The 26,248-nt window shown below is 37.9% G+C and overlaps 1 protein-coding gene across 1 annotated transcript in view; it reads left to right on the forward strand.

Annotated features, from left to right (window-relative positions):
* Positions 1 to 26,248, forward strand: part of LRP2 (LDL receptor related protein 2) — a 138,322-nt gene that overhangs the window by 64,072 nt on the left and 48,002 nt on the right. Inside the window, exons 34-49 of the mRNA XM_068948677.1 lie at positions 307 to 555; positions 1,722 to 1,933; positions 2,438 to 2,622; positions 3,587 to 3,815; positions 4,904 to 5,081; positions 7,047 to 7,175; positions 11,159 to 11,325; positions 14,416 to 14,559; positions 15,596 to 15,705; positions 16,833 to 17,010; positions 17,364 to 17,577; positions 18,056 to 18,295; positions 18,813 to 19,001; positions 20,300 to 21,220; positions 22,403 to 22,568; positions 24,130 to 24,288. Coding sequence (XP_068804778.1) covers positions 307 to 555; positions 1,722 to 1,933; positions 2,438 to 2,622; positions 3,587 to 3,815; positions 4,904 to 5,081; positions 7,047 to 7,175; positions 11,159 to 11,325; positions 14,416 to 14,559; positions 15,596 to 15,705; positions 16,833 to 17,010; positions 17,364 to 17,577; positions 18,056 to 18,295; positions 18,813 to 19,001; positions 20,300 to 21,220; positions 22,403 to 22,568; positions 24,130 to 24,288 — 3,670 coding nt within the window. The remainder of the gene's footprint in view (positions 1 to 306; positions 556 to 1,721; positions 1,934 to 2,437; positions 2,623 to 3,586; positions 3,816 to 4,903; positions 5,082 to 7,046; positions 7,176 to 11,158; positions 11,326 to 14,415; positions 14,560 to 15,595; positions 15,706 to 16,832; positions 17,011 to 17,363; positions 17,578 to 18,055; positions 18,296 to 18,812; positions 19,002 to 20,299; positions 21,221 to 22,402; positions 22,569 to 24,129; positions 24,289 to 26,248) is intronic.

A 26,248-nucleotide genomic window follows, 5' to 3' on the forward strand; every position in this document is an offset into this window, starting at 1 on the left:
AGTGAGTGACTTGTATACTTCTAGCTAGTTTAAAAATTTTGTTATTAATACTCAGCAGACAGCCTTCTGGGATTCCCAGCCTCCTTATGGGATTCAGCAGTAAATACTCTGTTATTGTATACCTTTGTGTGCATTGTGTATATTATATTTTGCACAAAATATCAGCCCCAATAGTGTCTCATACTGTGTAATCAGTGCTTGTGCAGTCATGTTCTGGCAGCAGTTTTAAGCTTGTAATGCAATTAAATTTAGCATGGGATGCTTTCGTTAAATATATGCTTATTTCCTTCCCCAACGCCCTTTCAGATCAGGAGAGCTGCTCTGACAATAATGCTGGCTGCACTCATGAATGTATTCAAGGCCCTTTTGGAGCTCAGTGTACCTGTCCTATTGGATATCAGCTTGCAAATGACTCTAAGACCTGTGAAGATATTAATGAATGTGACCCTCCAGGCTTTTGTAGTCAACACTGTTACAATGAAAGAGGTTATTTTAGGTGCTACTGTGATGATGGATACATTCTAGAAACCAATGGGAGGACTTGTAAAGCTGCAGGTAAGGAGCATTGACATCAAAACCTGAAGAATGACAACAATGTCTGGAAAATGTCCAGTGCTGCCATTTTCATATTGTTGTCTTTTGAAAGAGCTGATGAGTCATTCATGGCAGATGATCTGAGTATTAAAACTGACAGCTGAGGAGTTCATTGTTAACTATTACTTTATTGAAACAAAACAAAAAGGGTGTTAAGTTAACACACTGAGTTTTTAACACTAGGATGGTGAAAAGTAAAATTCTGGAGAAAAGCAATGTCAGGCACCTGTAAGCTTTTACCCATATGTTAAAATTTACACTTTTTTTTTTTTTTTTTTTTTTTGGTAAAGAGTTCAGTGGCCACAATAGATATAAATCCCAGCCTTTTGAGAAGACCTAACTAGTGCTTGTGCCTTGTACTCATCTCTCAAGAGCAAAGAACACTGACATGGCCTAGATCTCCATTGCTCAGTATCTCTTTTGTGGCATGCTAGTAGTACATAGAAGCCATAGCAGAATTTGTTACCACAGATTTTCTGGTTCAGGAATATCTTCAGGCTGTGGAAGACTTTTGCATTTTGCTTCCAGATAGGTCAGGCCCTTGCTACTCTGGAGTTTCTCAGAGACTGCCATCTTTACAGTTGCTTAACAGTATAAGCATCTGCAGAGAAATATAACCCCGGCTATGGCTTTCCTGTAGTGGGTTTATTCTTCTCCCTGGTCTCCGGGCAATCTGAAGGGAAAAAAGGAAAGCAGCCTGACTGCAAAGGAGGAAGAGCTAGACTGGGTAGGGTAACTGGTGAGACAAGGAACTTTGGAGTCAGAATTGGGGACTGGGAATTTATAGCGGCTTCTCTGGATGTCAAAGGCAAACTGGACAAAACAACTGGAAGGGAAGGGCCCTGGTGCACAGACCTGAAGACTGGAAGAAGGGTCTGGTTGAAAGAGTAAATGATGGAGAAAGAATGGAAGAAAGCCAGGGTAGATCTCAAGGTCAGGATGGAAAGACTGAATGTGATAAAATATCTCGGTCTGGGAATTGATTTGAATTTCTGCTTTCAGTGTTTATATCTAGATACAATAGCTTTGACACTATAAAGCCATGTCAAATTACTCAGTGTTACTTTTCTTACAGAAGTACTGGTGAATAGCTTACTGGTTTATTTTTGTTTCTTCTCTTTTGATAGAGTCTGGAAATCTTCTCTTGCTAGTGGCAAGCCGTAACCAAATTGTTGTAGACAACATCACCTCTCAGTCACACAGTATTTATTCTCTGGTTCGAGATGGAAGGAATATTGTGGCTATTGATTTTGATTCAATCACAAATCGTATCTTTTGGTCTGATACAACACAAGATAAAATTTGGAGTGCTTATCAAAATGCGACAGACCGAAAAATAGTAAGTTTCACTGAGTTATTCTTGTCTTTTCATTGTGGAGAGAAAGGGAAGACCCTATATCTGCAGTTAAAGCAGAAAAGGCAAATTCTAATGTTGTGGGAAGAGAGGTAACAGAGAAAGCGAAACAACTCTGTAGATACTAAGCCAACATTTTGTATAGCTTTTTGAAAAAGAAAACTGAATACTTTCAGGAAACCCTTTTTTAACATCAGGCTGTAAACTGATTTTCCTATTAGTAGATGTTTATTTCTATGAGAGACCCGCAGAAATTAGTAGAGATGTTTGGGTATATCCTTTCTCAGCAGTTTGAGCGCGTGCATTGCCATTCGTTCTGTATACGAGATCTAGAACGTGTTGGAGATATGATTCACTGTTTTCTATAGCTACAGAAGTGGATAGGATACAAATTTAATATCAACTAGCTTTTTTGTTCTTTCTCTCTCTCTCTTCCTTTCCCCCCCCCCCCTTCTTTTTTTTTTTTTTTTTTTTTTTTAAATTATGCAGGTGTTTGACAGTGGTGTCACCGTGACTGAAAGTATAGCGGTAGACTGGGTAGGTCGCAATCTTTACTGGACAGACTTTGTTCTGGAAACAATTGAAGTCTCTAAAATGGATGGGAGCCACAGGACTGTGCTGATTAGTGAAAATATAACAAACCCAAGGGGACTAGTATTAGATCCCAGAATTGAGTAAGATTTTGTTTTGTTTTGTTTTGAAAAGATGCATGTTTTATCATGATAACAATAGAAGAAATGAGTTTAAATTTGTCCAAAGTTCTGAATTTGATTTGTGCTCAAATTGTATTGTAATTGTAAACAACAGCTGTAAGAGCAAACTTAAGAGAATTTTTTTTAACATAATGTGTTTGCAGACTTAATTTAATGCAAATATTTAACATCATATAATCTTTATTGGAACTTTGTTACTCTTGAGTGTAATGTTTTTCTTATTCTAAAACAGATCTTCCTGCGTTTGCTTCATAGATAGGAACATTTAATTTAAAATTATTCTATATTATGATGACTCGGTGTTATACCATGGACCTACCAACAATATAATGTGGTATGCCTACCTGGCAAAGAACAGGCTCTTTCATAGCCCCAAATCTAAAATAATCATTTATATCTTATTAAGATATTACACTTTTCCATTTTGGACCACAAGTGGCATAGTGTAAACGGGATATTTTTGTTTGAACTCTTCATGTCCAAACCTTTACTTTTTTTGAGCCCTCCAACATCTAGAACTTTGATCTGTACTGCCAGCCATGTGGGGCGCTCAGTTACAGCACACTATTAGTGTTGTCATGCCAGTAAGGCATGCCAGTAAAGGCACAAACCTGTATCAAATTAGTGTACAGCAACTGGAGAATGAGATTCTAATCAACATTGGAAAATAGTGAAAACAGTGTAGCTTCTGTTCACTGTTATCAGTTACAAATGAAAACAGCAGTAAAGTATCTGAAAAATGTTTGGAACAGAAGATAGGGTAATATCTGGAATAAGCATATTGCTGAACTCAGTGATTTCAGTATCACTCCATAGGGTATTTGTTAAGTGTTGTTTCTATTATTTGGCCTGCAAGGCTTTGTCTAACGTTTCTCAACAGGGAGTTAGGTTTTTTTGACTGGTAACCGCAAGCTACTTTTTGCAGTGCTCATGTGATGTTCTGGAGTGACTGGGGCCAAAACCCGAGAATTGAAAAAGCCAGCATGGATGGCAAAATGCGAACAGTTATCATTAACAATAAAATCTATTGGCCCAATGGACTCTCAATTGATTACCCAAATAAGCTGCTGTATTTTGCTGATGCCTACCTTGATTATATCGATTTTTGTGATTACAATGGAAACAATAGACGACAAGTGGTTGCAAGTGATTTGGTAAGACATTAATAAAAAAAATCATTGTTTTTCCATGTCCTTACTGGTAGCACATAACAGCATATTTACACTTACATAGTCTTGGATGTGTTTATTTTCAAAATACTCCTATGAAGCAGAAGAAATATTTCAGCTTCATGCTACAGTTGGAAAAAAGAATTGCATATCCTCTCCATGGTCTCATAAGAGATCTTTAATGGAACTTGGACGTGAGTGCAGACTTAGTGCTTTAGATCATTCTCAAGTGCTTTCTGCGTGCGTGAGGTCCAATGGCTGCTTGTGACACTGCTGCTGAAGCTGGTGCGTTTGCTGTAGTCAAACACACTACAAAGAGGCTGGAAGAACGTTCCCCCTGTTGTGTTCTGTGAGTGATAACTGCTGCTGCCCTTGACAGCAGCAGGGGCTCTGTGTGGCCAGGACTTGCCACATGCTGGGCACTTTATGAGAACCATCCATCTCACAAACTATCTCCCCACAAAATGCTGCTGTCAGTTGGCAAGATTGTCTGTGTAACAATGCAATAATGCAGATGCTCAGCTGATACACATAAGCTGTATAAATAACTGCATGTATATTTTTAACAGTCAAACCTCAAGGCTTATTTGTCTTTGCCAGACAGACGATTCTTGTGAAATAGGAGCTGGTGCAGTCTTCAGCTCTTTCCTGCCTCGCTCCTAGTTTTCTGCAATTTAGATAAACAACTTTCTTCCACACTCTGGAAAATTACAGGGGAGCTTATCAAAGATGCAAGGTCTGACAGGTCCATAACTCCCAATAGGCATTTCCTCTTGTGCCTTTGAAAATCTACAGTGCTGTCTTTATCTGTTGGTTCCCTGTGTTCTACCTTGCAGTTTGATTGTTTTATTAATTCCTCATGCTGTGTTATAGGCTCTATTTAGCATTTTCATTAAAAGTATATTTCCCCCATAAAAACAGCTAGTATCTTGTTTTCAGGCAATATATGACAGATATCTTTTGAGACATAGTTGCTATATTTTTTATTGTGCTCAGCTCTGTTATTATTTCAGTGCAACCTTTAGATGATACTAACATCCAGAACTACATTGATAAACATCCTTGCCTTTTAGATATTGCAGCATCCGCATGCTCTAACTGTCTTTGAAGACTTTGTGTACTGGAGTGACCGGTACACTAATCGGGTAATTCGGGCCAATAAGTGGCATGGAGGAAACCAAACAGTTATGATTTATAACATTCACCAGCCTCTGGGGCTTGTGGCAGTCCATCCTGTAAAGCAACCTCATGGTAAGTTCAGCAAAACAACTTTGGTAATTACAAGAACAAAACCATGTAATGTTCTCATGCATAAGTACTCCTGAATTTAGTCATGTCGACAAATGCACTGAGCTGAAATGAGCAGATATAATTTATGCTCTTGACTTGCATCTGAGGATCACTTCAGCCTGTCCAACCTGCTGAATAACCTGCTATTTAGGGAAAGTTACCTAGGCAACATATGAGCGTAAGGAATAGACAAAAGGAGTAACAGGGAAGTGGTGTGCGCAGTTTTTCTGCTCTTTATTTTGAATGTTTCTTTTAAGAAAACTGAAACTTTTTTTTGAACGCATTTGCATTTGTAAAATCTGTCTCTGTGGCATACCAGACTCAGTTTCTTGCGCATTAATTATGTCATGCTTGTGGACAGGATGACTGTCATCATCTTGCTTTGTAAGCACTTCTACATTATTTCGGTTAACAAAATAATAATAAATTAAATCCCTTCATGACATTTAAGATTCCCTGTGAGATCATATGCAAGTGATTTCTTACATGTGAATGACTGTTAAGGAAATTACTTTTTCCTTCTGTCAGGTAGAGTCATTTTCCAAATCAGACTTTCTATCAGATAGGACTTGAAGTGTGGAAAATATGTTGTCACAAATACTGTCTTTCACTGTTCCTGTGATATTTCTTGTGTATTGACTGTTTTTAATCAATAAATGTTACAGTGACTTAAATTCTTTTTTCTGAAAACTTTCTTACAGAGGTCGGCTCTCAGTGTAAGCAATTTCAGTGCTGTGCACTATTTAAAAAAACAAACAAACAAACAAACAAAAACCTACCCCTATCGTGTTCAGAGACAAAGTCACTTAGCACTGATACTGCAAATTGTGCAGTAACTAAAGGGTACTGTTAATTTATACATCATGGTTCTGGTTTAAAAGGTTTTATTTTACAACTCCAGGGTAGTGAAACCTTTCTACCACTGATGGGGAAAATGGTTTGTTGTTTTCGTTGCATTAAATTAGTATGTTTCACGATTTTTCTTTTAGAATTGTTCTGCTGTACTGTATATGGCCAGACAGAGAAGACAAGAAAACACATGCAGAACTGAAATTCCAAATACAATGTTAAAACTATATCTTCCTCTTTCCTTTTTTTTTGTAAATCATCAGAGTTTACATCATTAGATTTTAGATTTGTTATACTGATGAGATGAATCATTCTCTGAGAGTTTGAGTTCTGAGTTTATGCTGCTGTTTTACTGCCATCTTGTTAATTTCTTTTCAGTGCTCATTAGTTTTTATATTAGGAACAACTGTGTTTCCTGCAACTTACTAGATTCTTAGAGTAAGACCTGTTGCATTTGCAATTGTATGCACAAAATATGAGTTTATTTTCTTATGGAGATGACACATCCTGAAAAATTATCTTTAGCAGCATGTTTGTGGAAGTAATCTAAATGGTTTAATTTTAATGTGCGGTAGTAATGGCAGTCAGTAGAGACTTTATTCACTGTCTCATTTAGAGTTTACAAGCTTAGACGGAAAGTTACAAAGTGACCCAAACAAATTACGCATTAAACTTCCACAGCCTTTAAATGAGATTTGGGCAACTATGTTATCTGCTTAGTTTTCTCTGAAAAACTTCAATAAATAATTTAAATCCCCCATCTGGAAAGGTTAGAATGGTCAGAGACTGAGAATCCTGCAGGCAGATGACAAAGGTTTGAAAAATATTTAAACGACTTTACTTAATAAAAACAAATGAAAAGACCAATATGATATTGGTGCTGGTTTTACAGGAAAGTTATGTCATATTGTAAGTGTATTGGTATGCTTGTGGTTCTTGGAAATATTTTAGTTCTTAAGTTTAAAGAAATATCAAAACTGATTTAGTGCTGGGCTGTTTTTAACAGTGTCAGTGACATTAAGTGTTCTTCCTAGTCTATCATATTGTTAGTTGCTAATATTTTCTTTTTCTTTTCAGATATCAATTCTTGTTCATCTTCTCCCTGTAGCCACCTCTGCTTGCTTTCTTCATCTGGGCCATTTTTTTTTTCCTGTGCTTGTCCTTCAGGATGGGAGCTTTCTCCTGATAACAGAAACTGCATGAGAGGTAGGGCAGTAATAATGAGAGATGAAAAAAAGACTTGATATAATCTTGTCAGAGCCATGCCTCTGTCAGGCAAAGTGCTTAGTCCAAAACTCTAGGCTGCTGTTCATGAAATCAAAGTTTGGGGCCTTTCCAGGCAGGCTACATTTAGGAAGCGTGCCATGTGCTTGGGCTAAAGGTTTTGGGGCCAGGTTCTAGAAAGAACTCAAAGCCAGAGATTTAGATGCTTCATTTGGGAGCAAAAATGAATGAACTGAATTTTCTTTTAAGCACTTTAAAAAAGGCCACATTTTGTAGTTTCTCAGCATATTCAGTGTTTGGCATTGGAATATACCTGGAAGGAGTTGAGCATTAGTTAAAAATGAAAGATTACTCTGGCAGAACGTTGTCCTTCTCTTTGTAAGTATGCAGCCTGCAAATTGTTTTTAAGGGTTACGCTTGTAAAAATGTGCGATGCAGGCTTAGCGACCAAGATTCTAGTCCTGTTTCCTTCCTGTCCTTGACTACCACATCATGTGCTTCCTTTCACCAATCAAGCTACAGTTTAAGATTAATTTGTTTTCTTGTCCCTAAAACTCCAATTAAAAGGTTGTTACTGAATCTCACAGTTTTGGTGTTTGGAAACCTTCTGATTTTCAGTATATTCTTTCCTCAGTTTGTGCCCATTTTTGGCGTTGTTCTTCAGGATAAATAGCATAAGTAGTTCTCCTTCCCTCCTGGTATGTGCTCCCCTTACATATTTAAAGAGACTATCACATTCTTTCTCAGCTTGTATTTTGCTAGGAATGAAGTCATGGTCCTTTTGGTTTCCTCAAATCAGAAGAGATGCTTTGCCACCTTATCACTTTTTTCAGCCTGTCTGAACTAGCGCGTTGTAGAATTCAGATCAAAATTTCACAACTTGAGCTTTTTTCCCCAATGTAAAGAATAAGTATGCAAATGCAGGAGGTCTAGAAACACAGACTTATAGGCATTATGGATGCTACAGGTGTTGCTTGTGTATTGCAGCAGAGCTAATCTTTGCAACCAAATATTTCATATCAAAAAGTACTGTTGAACTTTCTTTGACCGGTCCACCGACCTCATATGATCTGTAAAAATCATTCAGCCTATTCATTTAAAAAAAAAAAAAAAAGTCAAGAAAATTACAAATTGCTGGCAGGTAGTCTGTAACCAGAAATTTGACCAGATTAATTTGATCAGATAGAGCGTTCACTATGAATTTTTCTGTCAGCTCTACAGATATGAAATGTGCTGCGGTGCCTGCCTAATAAGGAAGCTTCAGAGCACTGAAATTTAAGTAGAAATTATCTCTGGGCTAAGCTAACACTAGAAATCCTTGTTTCGGTCAGGAGATCCTTTTCTTTTAAAACTATCTCAGTTTTAAAGGCCACATCACTCTCCATCCCTGCTTGATGCTTAGCAGTGTGTTCTTTAAAGAGCCATATTGTGGTCTCCTTTTTCTTAGCAGCAGTAAGAGAATTAGAAGTTTAAATAGGCTGAAATGAAATGCACGTTTCATGTTAATCTGCTACAAAGGGGATTTCTTTTAGAATTCTACACTGTTTTTTGGATGTGCAGGCCTAGGATCATGATGAAAATAATGAAATATGGTAGTGATGAAGGACATGCATATGTAGAAGTGGACCCAGGTCTATTTTCCACCACTGAATCGAGCTGTTGATCTTGTCTTTGCTTCCCAGCAGTGATGTGTTGTTAAGTTCCCTGTGTTTAATTGGGTGCTGTTGTGACCTTTTTTGTAAGTTCCATAATCGTCCAATACAAATTGTGTGAGGGAGAAATAGAAATGTCCTCCTGTGAAGCACAATTCTTTTAAAGTATATGGGCTTGTTTTTTTTTATTTTTGGATGAAATGTGTATTTAAAACAGTATATAGAAAGTGCCTACAATTTGGGGATTTTTTTTATATAATGGATTTGCTGGAGGTTAGCTCATCAGCAAAAGTCATTATAAAACTTTGCTGATTCTTTTCATGGTAAAAAATTTTAGTTATTGCTAATGATTACAGAAGAATAGGCATTTGCTGTTTCTCTTTGTTATTTTCTACCATCCTAATCCTTGCTGTCATTGTTTAGTTTAGTATGCCGGCACAAAGTTTCAGCAGAAAGATTAAACTGAGCTATATGTATTTGATTGCCCAGTGTTCTCTATAACACAATGATATTGCTGGCCTCTGCATACTTAATTAGCTTATTGAATATTGCCAACTTCATGCTGATGAAGTAGTATTGATGCTGGGATTGCATCATTTCTTGTTTTATATAAGACTAAGAATGCTAATATCATAAGGTTACTTTTACAGTTTTTTTACTTTAAACTGCTTTTTGATGTTTATAACGAAGATGGTAACGTAGCAAACTGATTTGAAAAAAAAAACAACAAGGAATTTGTGGCTATTGAAACCCTATATTAGTACACTAAATTTAGTATTTTGTACATTTAATATAGTAATACATTAATTTTACATGGATTATCATTGGTCATGTAAATTTGTATTATATGTAATAGTTGTACGAAGGATGTTACAAGGATCTGATTAAGCTCTGCTGATTTTAGGTCTGGATAGCTCAGCGAAATTAATCTATTGCCCATTATGTGAATGAAGAAGAGTCACACTATGCAGATTTACGCACGTGTTAAATTTAATGGAAGGACTCACCAACAATTTTCTATAGAATGCAATTTGTTTGTTATTCTTAGTTTTAATGAGACTGTCAGACTTTTGAAGCGAAAGCACTGTCTAGCTTAATTTAAGTGGCATATCTGCATTTAAGCAGGATTCAGCAGTGGCGTACTGTGTACAGTTTGAGAGGGAATAATGACTCTGAGGTTTTATGTGCATTGAAACATTCATATGAATTTAGCTGCTCCACCACACGTTTTGTAAAAGGGCACTCGCCTGCCCCCCTTGGTGGAAAAAAAAAAAGTGGAGGAGACACAGGAATTTCAGAATTTTAGAGCTAGCTAAATATCTTCAGGCAATTATTTGCCAAAATTTTGATTTTGTGCTGAGACAAGCAATATGTAAACTTGTGTCAAATTTGGCAAATAGTTCCTGCTGCCAGAGAAAAGTGGGGAGGAGAATTTTAGAAAAGTGCAACTATGCTGTGGTTTGTAGTTTTTCCTGTCAACATTAATTTTCGTTGTAAAATTTAGCTAAATGTACTGTTTAAGTAGCCAGTGAAGAAAAAAAAAAAATCTTTTACAAAAAGTGTATTTCACAGCTCTAGTGATAACTCCTTCCCAAACTCCATTTCATGTCAGAAGTGAGATATCGCTACCTTTCCCGTGACAACAGCCCAGTTCCCTGTCAAGTGGTAGCTTATGCCTGTGGACAGAGGCTGGAGAATTTGTTCTGACCTCCAAGGGCAGACAATGGACAAGGAATAAGGGAGTTAATATTCAGGAGTTGCTCTTCCCCTTCTCCCTTGCAGAGGAGAAATTGGATTGCTGGCTCACACTGTAAAACTCTAATGCATTTCCTCAGATCACCTGACTAGATGCCCTTTTTAATGATTTAAGCATAAGGATATGTGTTTACCTGAAAAGAGGTTTGCTATAAAGGAGCATGACTACCAAAAGATAAAACAACACCACGCAGGACTGCAATTATATTTAACAGTGTTCAGAACAGCAACGTTGAGTGATGCGCTTCTTCCCTCGGCCAGCAAGGAAGGGTCTAGCCTTGTTTACTTCCCGCTTCTCAGAATTTGCTTGCACGTTTTCTGTAATTGAGCACGGTGTTGATCCTTAGAATATTATAACTATTACAACAACTGACTACCTCAGTCCTATTGAGATAAAAAACTTAACCATGGGTGGTTGCAAAATGTCACTGGCAACGTTCATCCATCCCCTGTCAGCGTCAGGGAACAGGCTTCTAGGAACCATATCGCATTGCCAATTTTTTGATCAGATGAAACCTATTTGAACATAATTCTGAATTATATTACGTGTTTTCACAGTTGAACAGCCTTTCCTTATTGCTGTAAGAGATAATATAATTTATGGAATTTCTCTGAACCCTGAGGAGAAGACTAATGATGCCATGGTTCCAATAGCAGGAGTTCAAAATGGTGTTGATGTTGACTTTGATGACACAGAACAAATGATTTATTGGGTTGAAAATCCGGTAAGTTAGTATTTGTGTTCAAAATTTGCACTAAAGTAAAACTTTGTACTTTAAAATAATATTTTTGTTAAAAATGTATTAGCATTCCAGGTGACAATTTTAATACATAACATTCAAAGGAATTAAACCTTTTAACTTTTTTTCTAGGATAAGTTAAAGAAGCTTCTTTTCATTTGTAAGTTAGTTTTCATATTTGTCGACTGTTATACTTGATGAGCGCTATTTCTGGCTCCGCCAGAGACCTGAGCAGGAAATACCAGAAAACATATGACAGAACCATATTCTCAGCCCTTTGCCATAGTCCATTGTTTCTCCTCTCATTGACTCAATTCAAGACTTAATTCTGCATACACAGCCAGAACACTTTTCCATGGGAGCAGTACACTGGACACAGTGGCACTGATCATTGGAATAATGTTGCGTGTACATATGATCAGATCTCTAGTTTGAGTACTTCATGAAGTAACATGGTACAGAGGCATCTCCCTTTTCTTTTTTTTTTTTTAATAGGAAAAGCTGATTTCAAAGGCACAAAAATTTCCAGGTAGCATGTATGAGGCTTATAGTTTGAATTAATTTTTAATAGTAGATTATAGTTCTTTGAGCCTTTTAAATGATTGTCCTTGCTGAACTAATAAACGATATGTAGCTCCTTAAGGTTATTTTGCCAGAAAAAGTCTCAATGTTTGCAGGATAAACACTTCTTTAAAATCTGTGCAAGTCTTGGAGAGGGACATGGCATGAAACTACTGATTCAGCAGTATATCTGCTCTTGGAAAATTAAAGAACTTTTTTTTTCCCGAGAGCAGTGCTAAGTCCTGGAGAAGGATAATAGTAGATAAGGAAACGTCCATAGTTGTACTTTACAGAAAAAATTCACACTAACTTGCTACCTTCCATCCACGAAGGAATGTACTTGGTCTTTTCACAACTGGTTTGCCTTTTGCAGGTTTAAAGCAAAAAGAAATTTAAAAATGACTAATTTGAAAGCCTTTTTTATGTCACTCATAAATTACTTTTTATTTGTCCTTTACATTAGCATGTTTAATTCACATGAGGTATTTAAGTAGACCTATTTAAGCGAATCTTTGTCCCAGAGAGAAGACTAAAATGCAGGAATCTATTTGATTCTCTGTGCAATCTGAAAACACTCTTGCCAGGTCTCAGCCAGCAGCTACAGCTGACATTTACAAGAGGTTGAAGAGCTCTGTAGGAGGTCAGGGACTGATGTATCCCTTAACAGAACTGCCAAGTGAAATGCCAGGTGCAGCTGCAGGCTGAGTGCAGTAAGTGCTATATTTCAGTTAGGTCTTGAGTGCCAGCCTGACAAAGGTATGATTATGGGCTGTACCCGCCTGTCTATAACCCTGACCCATAGGTCTCAGATTGCTGTTGTTTCCCAACAGAGCTGAGGCACCTGTGTCACGGCTTCTTCTCTAAAAAAGATATTTCACTAGTTTCTGATGACAGAAGTGTATTGCCTACTTTTTTCATTATAGTCCTTTCCCATTACCACAAAGCCTCTTCTTTTAACACCCTCTTTTTGCCTCCATCTGTTGCATGTTTTGATTTCCTTGGGGTTTGTCTGCACTTGCGTAGTTTGTAGCTGTAATTTCACTCCCAGTGTTGGCAACAGTTAAAGCTGTAGGTTAATATCCATCATCTTGTTCCCACTGTTTGAAGCATGCTCAGAGCTGAGATAAATATCAGTCCTACCTGTTCTACCTGAAAAACACTTCCCAAGTATTTTTGTCTTCAGTTATCATGTTCCATAGGTTTTTAATTGTAAGCAACAGCAATAGGCAGGAGACCTTCTAACTCTCTTTGAAGTGTCTATGAGTGGCCATTCTGAATTCTACCTTCAGATGTTTCTATTAGGCAGTATACTGATATAACAATAAAAAGAGCAAATTAAAAATGTACATGAACCAAATCATCACTGGGTGCTGGTATAACCCTGATTCTGACTTGTTTCTGTTCTGAACTGGCACGTGCGATCTGACCTTCCTGAACTGGTATAGTTCAGCTGTAGAGCTTCTCTCTTCCAGTGGTGCGAACTCAGGGCTGTAGTGGTGGGCTACAGGTTTTGTCCCTTTCTAGTTGGCGGCGCTCCCCTGCCTTTCCAGCAAAGTGTCAGAGCAGAACAGATCTGCTGCATGTGCACCTTCAGTGAAGAAATAGGGTGGTGGGTCCCAGTCTGAGCACCTCTGCAATGAAGTGAGGTCTTGCCAGGTGGAGGAGGAAGGAGTTGGTGAGGAGAGGGAAACAAATTTCAGCTCTCACTCACAGCTCCCCAAACTCTACTGAACCCATGTTGAAAAGGCTCATTAATTTTTATGATAGCTGCTGCTACTCTAATTCTGTTTTAGTATGTGTTGTGAAAGATTGGCATGATGATACCCATCACTGACTTCTGCACAGCTCCTGTAAAATTGACATAACCTGAGAAAACCTCAGGAGGTCAGCTACAGTAGCCACTTTAGCTCTCACGCTGGTTTGTCTGATGTTTAGTGCTTGTTGAAATCATACTTTAGTGTTGCACGCTGTAGCTAATACTGTTGAATCATAGGTTGTCATTTCAGGAGCTGCCATTATGAAGAGAGCTCAAAGGATAATCCTAATTGTGTTTCCTACTATTACAGCTTATTAAAAATTTGGTTCTTAAATGTTTATGCTTAGAAAGAACACTCTTTATTTTCCTTTATTAGGTTTCAGGTGTATTCAAGATGATTAAATGAGGTATCCTAGTCAAAATCTTTTGATAATAAAGTGCAGTTCACGTTACTGTGACTGTATATAACTTTAAAATATACATTTTAGTCTTATATAGCCATTTCTTTCCTGCCAATCAAATTGATTTGCTTGGTGAACTGTAATACTTCTTTACATCATATAATTAGAATTTACAGTCACGTTTTTATCATGTTTATGCTTTGTACATGTACAAATACATTTCTGTATCTCTCTGGGATTTTCCTTTAGCTAAGAAAAGAGTATAACATAAAATAAATGCTTGAGCAGTTGGAATGAAGCAATATTTTCTTTGTGAAGCTGCTCTTGACGTATTTTCACTTTCGTCTTTTTTCCAAGGGTGAAATTCACAGAGTGAGGTCAGATGGAACGAATAGGACCGTTTTTGCTCCAGCAGCCGTTATTGGTGCTCCTATTGGCCTGGCATTGGACTGGATATCTGCAAACCTGTATTACAGTAATCCAGGAACACAGTCAATTGAGGTAATTATTTAAAAAGCACAACTGTAAAATAAAAGCCTAAATTTTTGGCTGCAATGTATACAATTTGAAATCAGTAATATTATTTAGTGAAAAACTCCTGAAATTAGACTTATTTTAAAACTATGTACTAGAAAATGCAAACAAATAGTCTGAAGGAAAGTAATCTAAAAACATGAGGAATCAAACCTAAATTTGAACCCGGGAAAAAGATGTTAAAAGCAATATATTCCTGGAACTTTATTTGTGTATGGTTCTCTCTTTTTTTCTTCAAGTCAGTAGGCCTCTGGTGTTTGACACACATGAACTCTCCAAACACTAGAGTTACTGTTATTGTTACTCTTCTTGCTTGAAGTCAAAGATCTCAATACAATAACTTTAACCGTTAATTTAGTTAAATAATTGTTAATTTTAACTCAAATTGCAATATGATTTTTTTTCAAAATTAATGATGTTGAAGGAATGTTGCCATCAAATGCAGTGAGAACCACTCCCAAATGCTTTGATATCATATTATGTTGTTTCTTAGAGACTAGCAGACTGATGCTATGTGAAGGATAAAAATGCCATTTAGTGTAGGTGAAGAGAGGGTAAGCGGTATATAATACAATGATGAATGTGAATAAGCCCAATCATGAATTTCCCTGTCCTAAAATATCAAGACGATATACACTATTAATTAACAGGAAGCTAATTTTAAACAAGTGAAATGGAATACTTTTTAAGTCCTCGTTTCATCAACCCGTTCAGCCTGTAATGCTGTCAAGTTATTTTGGAAGCTGAAAGATAAGCTCTTTTTATACCTAGGATACTTAATTGTTAACACAGGTAGCTTCTGAGCTGCAGGGGGCTCAATCAGGGGCGTGTGTTAGTGAAGGAGATAGTTAAGAGTACAGAGCAATGTGCTTTTTCTTCTTAGTGTTTGAAAGAGTTTTCTGCAATTTCAGCTGCCTGTGGATTTAGACTTCCTTCCTTTTCATTTGAAAGTCTATGCTAAGTTCTATTTTACATGCTCTAAATGACTTCAATGCTTGCATAGGTCCTGAAGCTGCATGGTGAAGTAAAGTACAGGAAAACTCTGATCACCAACGATGGTACCTCAGTTGGAGCTGGCAACCCGATTGGTTTGACTGTTGATCCAGCAAGAGGGTAAATTTTTAAAATTGCTGTCGTTTTTGCAAATGAGTATTTTCTCCACGTTTTTCCTAATTTTTGGACCTTCAGCTTCCAATCTGGATTGACATGATTTTTTTTTCATATTTGTGCAGGACGTGTTTCTATGTCCTCCATAATAATTGTATGACTACATAAATAGTTGCATAGATGGTCAATCTCCTTAAAATACTACTTACTTTGTTAAAATTCATTTTTTAATTAAAAAAGGGCCTAAGAATACTATGACTGTGAAAAAAACCTCTGTAAAATGGGAAACCAGAGTAAAGAGTTATGAAATCTGTCTTTCTAAAATCTTATGATGCCTCTCTTGAGGCCTCTCTAAGATAGAAGAAGACACTACATGGGAAGAGTGACACATTTTAAATAGCATAATACTAAATATGATTTTACTGCTCTCTCCCAAAATGGGAACCCTATACAGGAGTCTGTAAATGGGATTATAAGATCTCTAATTTGTTTTTTAAAAAAATACTCAAAATTACAATATGATGCTTTTTTCGAAATCATAGCATTCCGTAGGATCATGTTAGTAATGAGGCAGCTGTACTGGTGGCTCCTCAGGCTTTCAGATGAGTCGATGGTTGTGTTTTTCCCCTCACCCCAATTTCTTTGCTCTTTGTCCCTAGTTGGGACTGTGGCTGCCATGTGCCGTTGCTGTTTCTGTTCAGCAGCTCAGGCCAGAGCCGTGCATGTATTCCCCAGAGCCAGACAATGGAACTATGTTTCGTGTAGAATTTTTTGAACTTACAATTTTAACACCGAATCAGAATGAAACCTACTGTTGAAATCTAGGAGCCCTCTGTGAAAAGAATTATTCTCCTCCTTTCTTATTATACTCCTAACATTAGTGGGGTTTATCTGCTGAGCCCTGTGGCTCATACAGGGGAGAAAATGGGTTTCTAAAACTAATCTGACAAGCACTGTTCGTGTAAAACAAGATCTGTTTTTCACTCTGGGCCTGCTTCAAAAGCGGTCTCTATTCAACATGTGCTAAAGTATTTGGCTGAGGAAGGACATGGACTTAAGCATCTACTTAAGTGACTCTGGGCCATTGATCTCTGTTATTAGCTTGCTAACGGTTATGACAATGTGTGTTACAGGAAGCTGTACTGGACAGACCAGGGAACTGACAGTGGAGTCCCTGCCAAGGTTGCCAGTGCAAACATGGATGGCTCAGACATACAAACCCTCTTCACTGGCAACCTTGATCATGTAGAGTTCATTACCATTGACATTAAGGAACAAAAGTTGTACTGGGCTGTCACAAGCACAGGAACGGTAGGAGTTAATTTTTCAATAGTTGCTTTGTTACCAGTTTATCTCTGTCTGTGGTTCTCCTGACTAATTCAGTTACCACAATTTACTCATGTAACTGGGAGCTGCAGGACTGAGCAAAATCGGGATGATTGTTGTCATTCAGTTGCCTTGAAAAAATATATGGTGAATTTGAATGAAAATAGAGAAATCATTATTAGCATCCTGCTCACGCTTTCCTTCCTACCTATGGAAGGTACATAACAATCTTTTGCATGAAGAGATTTTAGTACCAGATACTGTATTTTAATTTTGTATTGTAACATTGAACTTTTATTATGATAAATGTAATATTGACCTTTAAACTGATTTCTTAGATTGAAAAAGGCAATGTGGATGGTACAAATCGTGTGACTCTAGTGGTTCATCTTTCTCACCCATGGGGAATTGCTGTGTATGATACCTTTTTGTACTATACTGATCGAGATTATGAAGTCATTGAACGAGTTGACAAATCCACTGGAGCAAACAAAGTAGTGCTGAGAGATAATATCCCAAGACTGAAGTGCCTGCGAGTTTATTACAGAGACAGTAAGTGTTTGCTAAAGAGGAGTTTCAAGATATCCAACTTGTGAAAACTCCAGATTGCCTCAGAGACAGAATGCATGCTCTTTCCAAACTGTTTGATTAGGGGAAGGCTTTTTGAAAAGTGTCAGAAGTATTTACCTGATTTTATTAAAGAGTTGTTCCGCCATTCAGTTAAGGCATGTGTTGTCATATGTAGTTTTACCATAAAATTATTCATGTAATATTGACTGAATAATGAATTATGTTACTGTTAGCTTAAAATTTATGAGTTTTACGTGATTCTTAGCTGTGTTGATCTTAAATAACAAGAAACCAGCAAATTGATTACTAACAATTATGTGCTAAAGTGTGCATTAAGATCTTTATTTTTGTCACCTAGTTGACAATACTATGCAAATATATGAATTTAGTTTTATACGTGCGGGAGTTTCTGATGAACACAGTTCAAATATGTACGTGTAGCCATGTCTGTCTTTCACAGATTCTGCTGGTTCTTCAAACGGCTGCAGTAATAATATTGGAATTTGTCAGCAGCTTTGCCTGCCTGTACCTGGTGGATTATTCTCCTGTGCCTGCGCTACAGGCTTTCAGCTAAATCCTGATAACAGAACCTGTTCCCCATACAGTTCTTTTGTAATTGTTTCTATGCTTTCTGCAATTAAAGGATTTAGTTTAGAGACATCTGATCATTCTGAAGCCATGGTACCACTGGCAGGAAGAGGTATGTGAATATTATAGCACAGAAAAAAAAAAAATCTCATCTCTCCTAATTTTTGGCAATCTAATAGTTGACTGATTAATTATCAAACGTATTGTATGTAGTACTGCAAGCTAAATAGGACGAATGCTACCTAAACACTAAATGGGTAATAAAGCTGTACGAGGCAGTGGCATTTATTGAGGCAGCCTCTCTTTTTTTTCCAGTTTTAGATAATAAGTTTGATTTTTAGCATACGGTAGAAGTTAAACTTGAATAGCTTAATACTCTCACACAGTGTTCAAAATACCGCACATCAGAGCTGTAACACTGCAATACGGTATGCATTAGAATTTTATCTATGAAAATGCTTATACAGGAGAAAATGCCATGACATTGTAAATTGATGATAATTTTTGTACCATGAATATGTCAAATCTCAAGTCGTTTCTTAGCTGCATGCCCCACATATTTTATATAAATTAGTTTATATAAAAGATTATAATAAAATAATAAAATGTTACTTTTCAAAACGTTTCAGGACGCAACGCACTTCATGTGGATGTTCACATGCCGTCTGGTTTCATCTACTGGTGTGACTTCAGCAGCACAGTTTCTTCTCAGAATGCAATACGTAAAATTAAACCTGATGGTTCTTATTTTAGAAATGTTATTACCAATGGAATAGGACGAAATGGAATTCGTGGCATTGCAGTTGACTGGGTAGCAGGTAAGCTAGCTGAATTTTGGAAAGTGTTTTTCTTTGCATGTTCTAAACATTTTAGAACAAATAAACAGATCCTAGTGGAACTATTTCAAAGGGAAATCATATATGATTTTAACTTGTATTGTGCATCTATGAAATGATTTTAAAATGAGAGGAACTAATGAATGACTTTTAAGTTTATGTGTACATGTAAAAATGAAAGTTCATCTATCTTTTGAGATATGACCTGGGTATAAGATGTTAAACAAAACAAATTTATAGCATTATAAATTCCTTGCATTATAGTGCTTTAATATATGTCTTAGTTATGTTCCTTTTTTTGCCTGTGCATTCATAAGTAGCTGTTGAGCGCATCAGTGTGCACACCATACTTAGTGAAAGACCGGAGGGAAGAGTACGCAAAAGTTGTCTGATGACATTTTTGATAGGAAAGAAGGACCTTTCATCTACCCTCAGATTGCTGTGTAGAAATCCTGTAATCTACACTGAAAAGTAAACAAAGCAGAAGAAATACTTTGTATTTGAACTTTAATTTTCCTATATACACTTCCCATTCCCATTTAAGCAGACAAATTATTCTATTATTATTATTATTTATAGATTCATTCAAACGTTAATTCTTTAGAAAGTGTTTATTCATCAGTTCCAAGTAGTTGATCATTGCCATTAATACCTTTTATAAATATATATATATATATAAAAGTATATAAAAATACACACACACACATGCACACACACGCAGACAAGCATGTAAAATATATATTTTGCAGAAGTTCCTCTGTTGATTGATATGCTTATAAGGATGAGTTTTAGAATCATTATCTAGACCTTGTACCTTCTCACTGATTGTGAAAATTAGTTTAGTTACTGTATACAATACTGTGCCATAACATGGATTTCATAGTTGTATGTTGTAAAAGGTGAAGGGATAGCAGTATGGAAGGGTGTGCCAATAGTAGCTCTAATTTACTGATGCTAAATACTTTAGATTAAAAAAATTCCAAAGAAAAACTGTGGCTAATGCAAAATGTTAATATCATTTTGATCTCATACCACTGATTTTCCCCTTGGAAATCAGAGAGGATTTACAAATTAATTGATTTTTGTCATTTTGGGTGCCTTTCCCCTTACCCCCCTCTCCCCCCCCAGTTCCTGAAAGTGGAGGCAGGAACCTCCATGAGATGTTTATGACTATTCATTTTATTATGGCTGTATGTTCAGTATTCTATCAGCTCATGTTTCTCAGGTGCTGATTAACTTTCTGCCTTTCTGCTTTGTTTTGTTTCTCTTTTTAAATACAGGAAATCTTTATTTTACAAATGCTTTCCTGACAGAGACTTTTATAGAAGTTTTGCGTTTAAACACAACTTATCGCCGCGTTCTGCTTAAAACTACAGTAGATATGCCAAGGCACATAGTAGTAGACCCAAAAAACAGGTATCTGTTCTGGGCAGATTACGGACAGAATCCAAAGATCGAACGTGCATTTCTTGACTGCACCAACAGAACAGTGCTTGTGTCTGAGGGCATTGTCACACCTCGTGGTTTGGCCATAGATCACAGCAATGGCTACATTTACTGGGTGGATGATTCCTTAGATATGATTGCAAGAATTCAGCCTGATGGTGGTGATGTTGAAATTGTGCGTTACGGCAGTCGCTATCCAACTCCATATGGTATCACTGTCTTTGAAAATTCCATGATCTGGGTGGACAGGAACCTGAAGAAAGTCTTCCAAGCCAGCAAGGAGCCAGGCAATACAGATCAGCCAACTGTTATACGAGACAACATTAATTGGCTAAGGGATGTTACCATTTACAACAGTCGTTTCCAGTCACGTTCACCCCTTGACGTCAACAACAATCCTTGTCTGGAGAACAACGGAGGCTGTTCCCATCTATGTTTTGCCCTGCCAGATTTGCAAACACCCAAATGTGGTTGTGCCTTTGGAACGCTAGGCAGCGATGGCAAGAGATGTTCCATTTCAACAGACGATTACTTGATTTTTGCCCTTGAGAATGCCCTCAGAAGCATCCACCTGGATCCTGAAAATCACAGTCCCCCTTTCCGCACAGTCAATGTTTTAAGAACTGCAGTGGCCCTAGACTTTGACAGCTTGAACAACCGAATATATTTTACACAAAGTTCCCCCTCAGGGACAGGAAGAATCAGTTATGTTAGTATTTACTCAGGAATTGGCACTCCAACAGTAGTTGCATCAGGTAAGCGCACTGAAATGCGATTCAAAGTAATTGGATATTGGAAAAAATGGACTGCAGCAGCTACCTGCTACCTCAGCAGATATTTGTATTTTAATGGTCAAGGTCGACTGTTTAGTTAAGATACCTGATTAAATGCTCCCTTTGATTCTTCTGATCTTTTTTCCCCCTCTTTTGAGATACTAATTTTATCTTGATCACAATGAACTGGAAGTGTAAAATTAGTTAAATATTGTTATGTATTTTTAATAGTTCTCAGATTGCAGGGAGGACCATACAAATACAAAAAGATACTCTGACTTCATGAGCATGAAAAGAAAAATTAGATCAGTTAATATAGAATTTAAATGCCCATGATGATGTGGCTATTGTAGTGTTTTAGTTTATTAAAATATTTGAATGATTATGGACAATCTCCAGTTTTCCCTGAGACTTGCTGTTAAATGGCAATTACATTCCTGTGGATGTTGCAGGAGGAGCAGCTCTTCAGAACAGAGTGAGAGAAAAGCATGGTAGCAGGCCAGTTCAGAGATGGGTCAGAGGTGATGTAAAGCAGAGTTCAGAGAGACTGAAAAGACCACCAGACTGTGTTTTGAGAAAGCCAGTAATTGTTCCTAATAATTGTGTGGTTAAGTTGTGTGAGTACATTGGACTGATGGACACCTTAGGTCCTCATTTCAGTATACTTTGCTGTTAAGGGTAGTGGGGACCTGTACCTTCTCTGGATGAGCTCAGAAGGGTTTGCATCTTGAAGTCTTCCCTGTTGCTGCGCTATCTTCAAGGATACAGCTTATTTGTCATACTAGCTGGGTCGCTTTCCAGGATAGATACAAAAGGAGGACAAGAGAATGTCTCTCTCGTATCCATCTCTGCTCTGCTCTATTTGGTGCTATCTGTAGGCATGGGATGCAGTGAGGGATGATTCTTGTCACTTCTTGGAGAAGAGCGACCAGCACTTATGTCTGTGGGAGGAAAAGGCTCTCTGTAACCCTGCTGCACACACGGAACTGTCTAAGTCCGAACTTCAGATTTTAAATGGGCAAATTTGCATTGATACCATTGGCACTTCAAGGAGAAGAATATCTTTGGAGTTGCTACATTATAATAGGAGAAAATATTGCAGTATCTCAGGAAACCGTACTATACTGAACTTTTTGTGTGTGTGTATTTGCATGTGTGTCTAAGATCTGGGGACTCCAGATGGCATAGCCTTTGACTGGATCAATAGCAGAATTTACTACAGTGACTACCTCAATCAGACTATCAGCTCAATGGCGGTGGATGGCTCTAATCGCACGGTGATCGCCCGGGTTCCACGACCAAGAGCCATTGTATTAGATCCCTGCAGAGGGTATGTGTTGCACTTTGTATACTTTATTTCGATTGCAGGTAAAACCATAGTTCAGGCTTTAATTAAGACTGCTTGGTACTAAGCCCCTCAGTTCCAGCTGCAAATAACTGTCTGAGATGTAAATCTTTGTCTGAATTTTCTGAGTTGATCTCAGCCTCAGAGATTTGAATTTTCTTCTGAGATTTTCAGAACATTTCTGAATGAGGGTAGGTGTTTGGACTAGAAGCCTTTGTTTCTTTGGGAGCAAGAGCTTGAAATTTATCGAGTGGGTCAGCAGCTGTCAAAGATGTCTTTTTGGCTTATTCCATGAAGAAAAAAAAAGAAAAATTTAAACTTGGCTAGTTTAACTTTGAGAAAGTTCCATGTTTGTGTGTGCTCAGTAAACTCTAGATTTACCAGTCAAGTTAATTGAAAAGCTTTTTGCGCTGGGCTTACATCCAGCGCTGCAGGACTTTTTCTGCAGTTGTCGTTCTGGCAGCACTGGGCATCAGAAGAACAACCAAGGAGTGACTGATACTCTAGCTGCTAGTGCCAGAGCTGTGTGAGGAGGGAGCAGAGGGGCTAGAATCAAACAGTAATTGACTCTGCAACCATAACACTCTTTATTTTCAGAAATATTTATGCAGTAACATTTAAAAAAGTAGAGAGAGAAGACCAAATTCAGATTTCTCTGATAGTGAGCTCTGGCAATGTAGTTATCAAATGGGTGAAGAATGAGCTGTTTCCATATGGACAGCAGGGATAAAATACGTGCTACATTGTTTTTAAAGGAAAAACGGAGGAGGAGGTTTCTGACAGATCTGAGATTTCCCACATATTTCAGTATGCTAGCAGTGGGAGAGAACTGTTCGATTTACTGATTCCTACGCACCTGTGCTATGCGAGACAACACACACATTGTATGTTAGAAATATGCAGTCAATCTGAAATAGTGTGAGGTAGCTGGAAGTGAGAGGCCTAGTGTAGTATGTGAGGCTCTACTTAGGACTGGAGCTAGACACTGGGGGTAAATGAGACAATGATTTTCAAAGCAGAGGTTTGTCAAGCAACTAACCCTCCTCTATTTGCTGGGCTACACAGAAGGAAAAAAAATTTGTTTAAACCAAGGTTTCCTCAAAAATATCGTATCTTGATGATCAGATGGCAGGGCAAAGAGATCGGTCTCTTTAGTTCTACACGGTCTTTCCCTTCTATTGTTGTACTTCCTGACAGCCTCGGAACTATTCATGTATTTAGTATCAAAACATCCCTGAGAGGCTGGGGGTGGTATTACACTGTACTACAAATAAAGATAGAAAATAAAAAAGATTAATTGACTTTACAGGATTCTCGTAAGAACTAGAAAAGCTTTTTTGAAGTTCACTCTGATGGAGTCCAGCTATTCCCCACCAGAAATTCCCTTGTAAAAGTGGGTCAGAATAGAGGGAGAAGTTCTTTTCCCCCCTAGTTCTGCGTTCTTCACTTCAATGGAAGGGGTCAGGGTAGAGATGCCTGCTGGAGGAGATAAGAACTTTGTGAGCTCCATTTGAAAATGTAACTTTGCAATCATCTTATTGGCCAGGTATATGTACTGGACTGACTGGAGTTCCAATGCAAAGATAGAACGAGCTACACTTGGAGGAAACTTCAGAACACCTGTTGTTAGCACCAATTTAGTATGGCCGAACGGGCTCACCTTGGACTATGAAGAACAGCAGCTATACTGGGCTGATGCAAATCTGTATGTATCAATAGCATGCTTGTTGATTTACGTCAGGTTACTTTTTAAGATATCCATTATTTTTCCTCTTTTTTTCTACCTGTTATTTAATTTGATACTTTGTATTATAGAATGTTAAAAATTACTTCATGGCTTATTGCAAGAAATAAGCCCTAAGTAGTATGGACATTGGTGCGGAACTACTGTGGAATAAGAAGTTTTGTGACTTTACAGGGTAGGTTTAGTCCAGTGCTTTATGGCATTTCTACCCACTGGCAGCTTATTTGTCCTCCTTTGAACCCAGGACTTCTATAAGCAACTTTTCATTGCTCATGGTTGATGCCTGTCACTTATAGAATCTGGCTTGATGCTCGTGCTGTTGCCTACCAGACCTAACCCTGCCTACCCTAACCTTCAAGTCATGGCACCAGAATTTCTGCCAGGAAAGCTTTTAAAGCAGGAAAGCTTTTAAGGGTAGTTTAGTTCGTACCCACTCTCATGAAGTAGTACCTTCATTTCAGCTTTGAAATTCACCCACACGCTCAGGGAAATAACTGCACCAGTCAAGCCTTTTCCATCAAGTTCCTGCAGTACAGCAGTTCTTTTGTGGCCTTCTCTGCTGCTGTAATGGAAAGAAGTCTATAATGTAACAACTTAACTCTTGTGGTGTGTGCCTCTATGGGATCTTCTGGGAGGAAGGTATCCTTATATGGATTTGTCCACATACAGGAAGGTAGGGACCCTTAGATTCCACTACAGATGCAGGAGGTCAAGTAAAGGGCTCAGACACCTCTTCTCTCTTTTGTTCTCCAGTTAATGTAGGCAGGGGAGCAGGCACTTAAAGAGAATGAAGTCTGCTGTATCCTCGCTTTCTTTGGGAGGTGAGAGGGGAAGAGGAAGAGAGTCTTCACCCCTTCAGAGGGGCAGATACCACAAGGTATTCTCATAAGGGACGAGGATTAGACACCAAAGAAAGGCAGTGCTCCTTAGCTCCCAATGCACCAAGGGAATGCAAAGGCCAGTCCTATGTTCTCCTCCATTTTTCCTGGAACTTACTTCCATCTTGCTTATGTCAGTCTCCTAGAGGTGCCCTCTGTCCTTCTCTAAAATTGTTTTCCATTCTTTTGTTCTAGCCCTTCATGCTGCCTTGTAAATTTCATGATATCAGTGGGCAGACAAACAATTCTCAAGTAGAGAGAATGTATGTGGTGATTGTATTGTATTGTATTCCTCTCTTAGATCTTTGCAGTTTCCATGCTGACACTTGGGAACTATGTGCAGGGCTTCCCCTACAAAGGTGCTTTGTGGCACTGAAGGGGCAATTGTCTGAGCCTGAACTGCAGGAGAGTTGCAGCTGAGCTTCTGTTTCTTTTGCAGAAGCACTATTTGGTAGAAAGATGCCTTTTGTTTTCTTGCATTAAAGCCTTTGTCCATTATTATTTTACATTAATAATTGTTAAAATTCTGCTATATCTTCTCCTGCTGCTTATACGAATTGCAGCTTTTTCCTTCCTATTAGTAATGACAAAGGAGAGGAGGTGTTCAGCTGACTGAGAAATTTTTTATCTGATTATTCCTCTCTGTTAGCTGTTTTTCTTCTTATGCAACCTGCACTGATAGTAGTGCCTGAAATGCAATTGGTAATAACTGCATTTTGTCTCTAAGGAAGACTTAAACGTACGTTTGACTTCAGGTTCGATAAAGTAAATTCAAGTGATTTTTCTTACTGCCAGTGCTGAGTTGTTGGAGTATTTCTGAGTTTTTGTGAGAACTTTCAGTGGCTTGAACTGAAGGGTGAAGCTTCCTCTTGTAGTCTCTAACAAGTACATTAGACACTTCTGAATTCTCAGATGAGAGGTGTTGGCGTTCCCACGATGAACAGGGAGAGAAGCTACTAATGAGAAAAAAACGCCAGAGTATGACATCTTTAGTCCCACAGTTTCCTTTTCCTTATCCTACATCCTTATCCTTATCCTTCTTA

This window comes from Struthio camelus, chromosome 6 (assembly GCF_040807025.1).
Source record: "Struthio camelus isolate bStrCam1 chromosome 6, bStrCam1.hap1, whole genome shotgun sequence".
Lineage (NCBI taxonomy): Eukaryota > Metazoa > Chordata > Aves > Struthioniformes > Struthionidae > Struthio > Struthio camelus.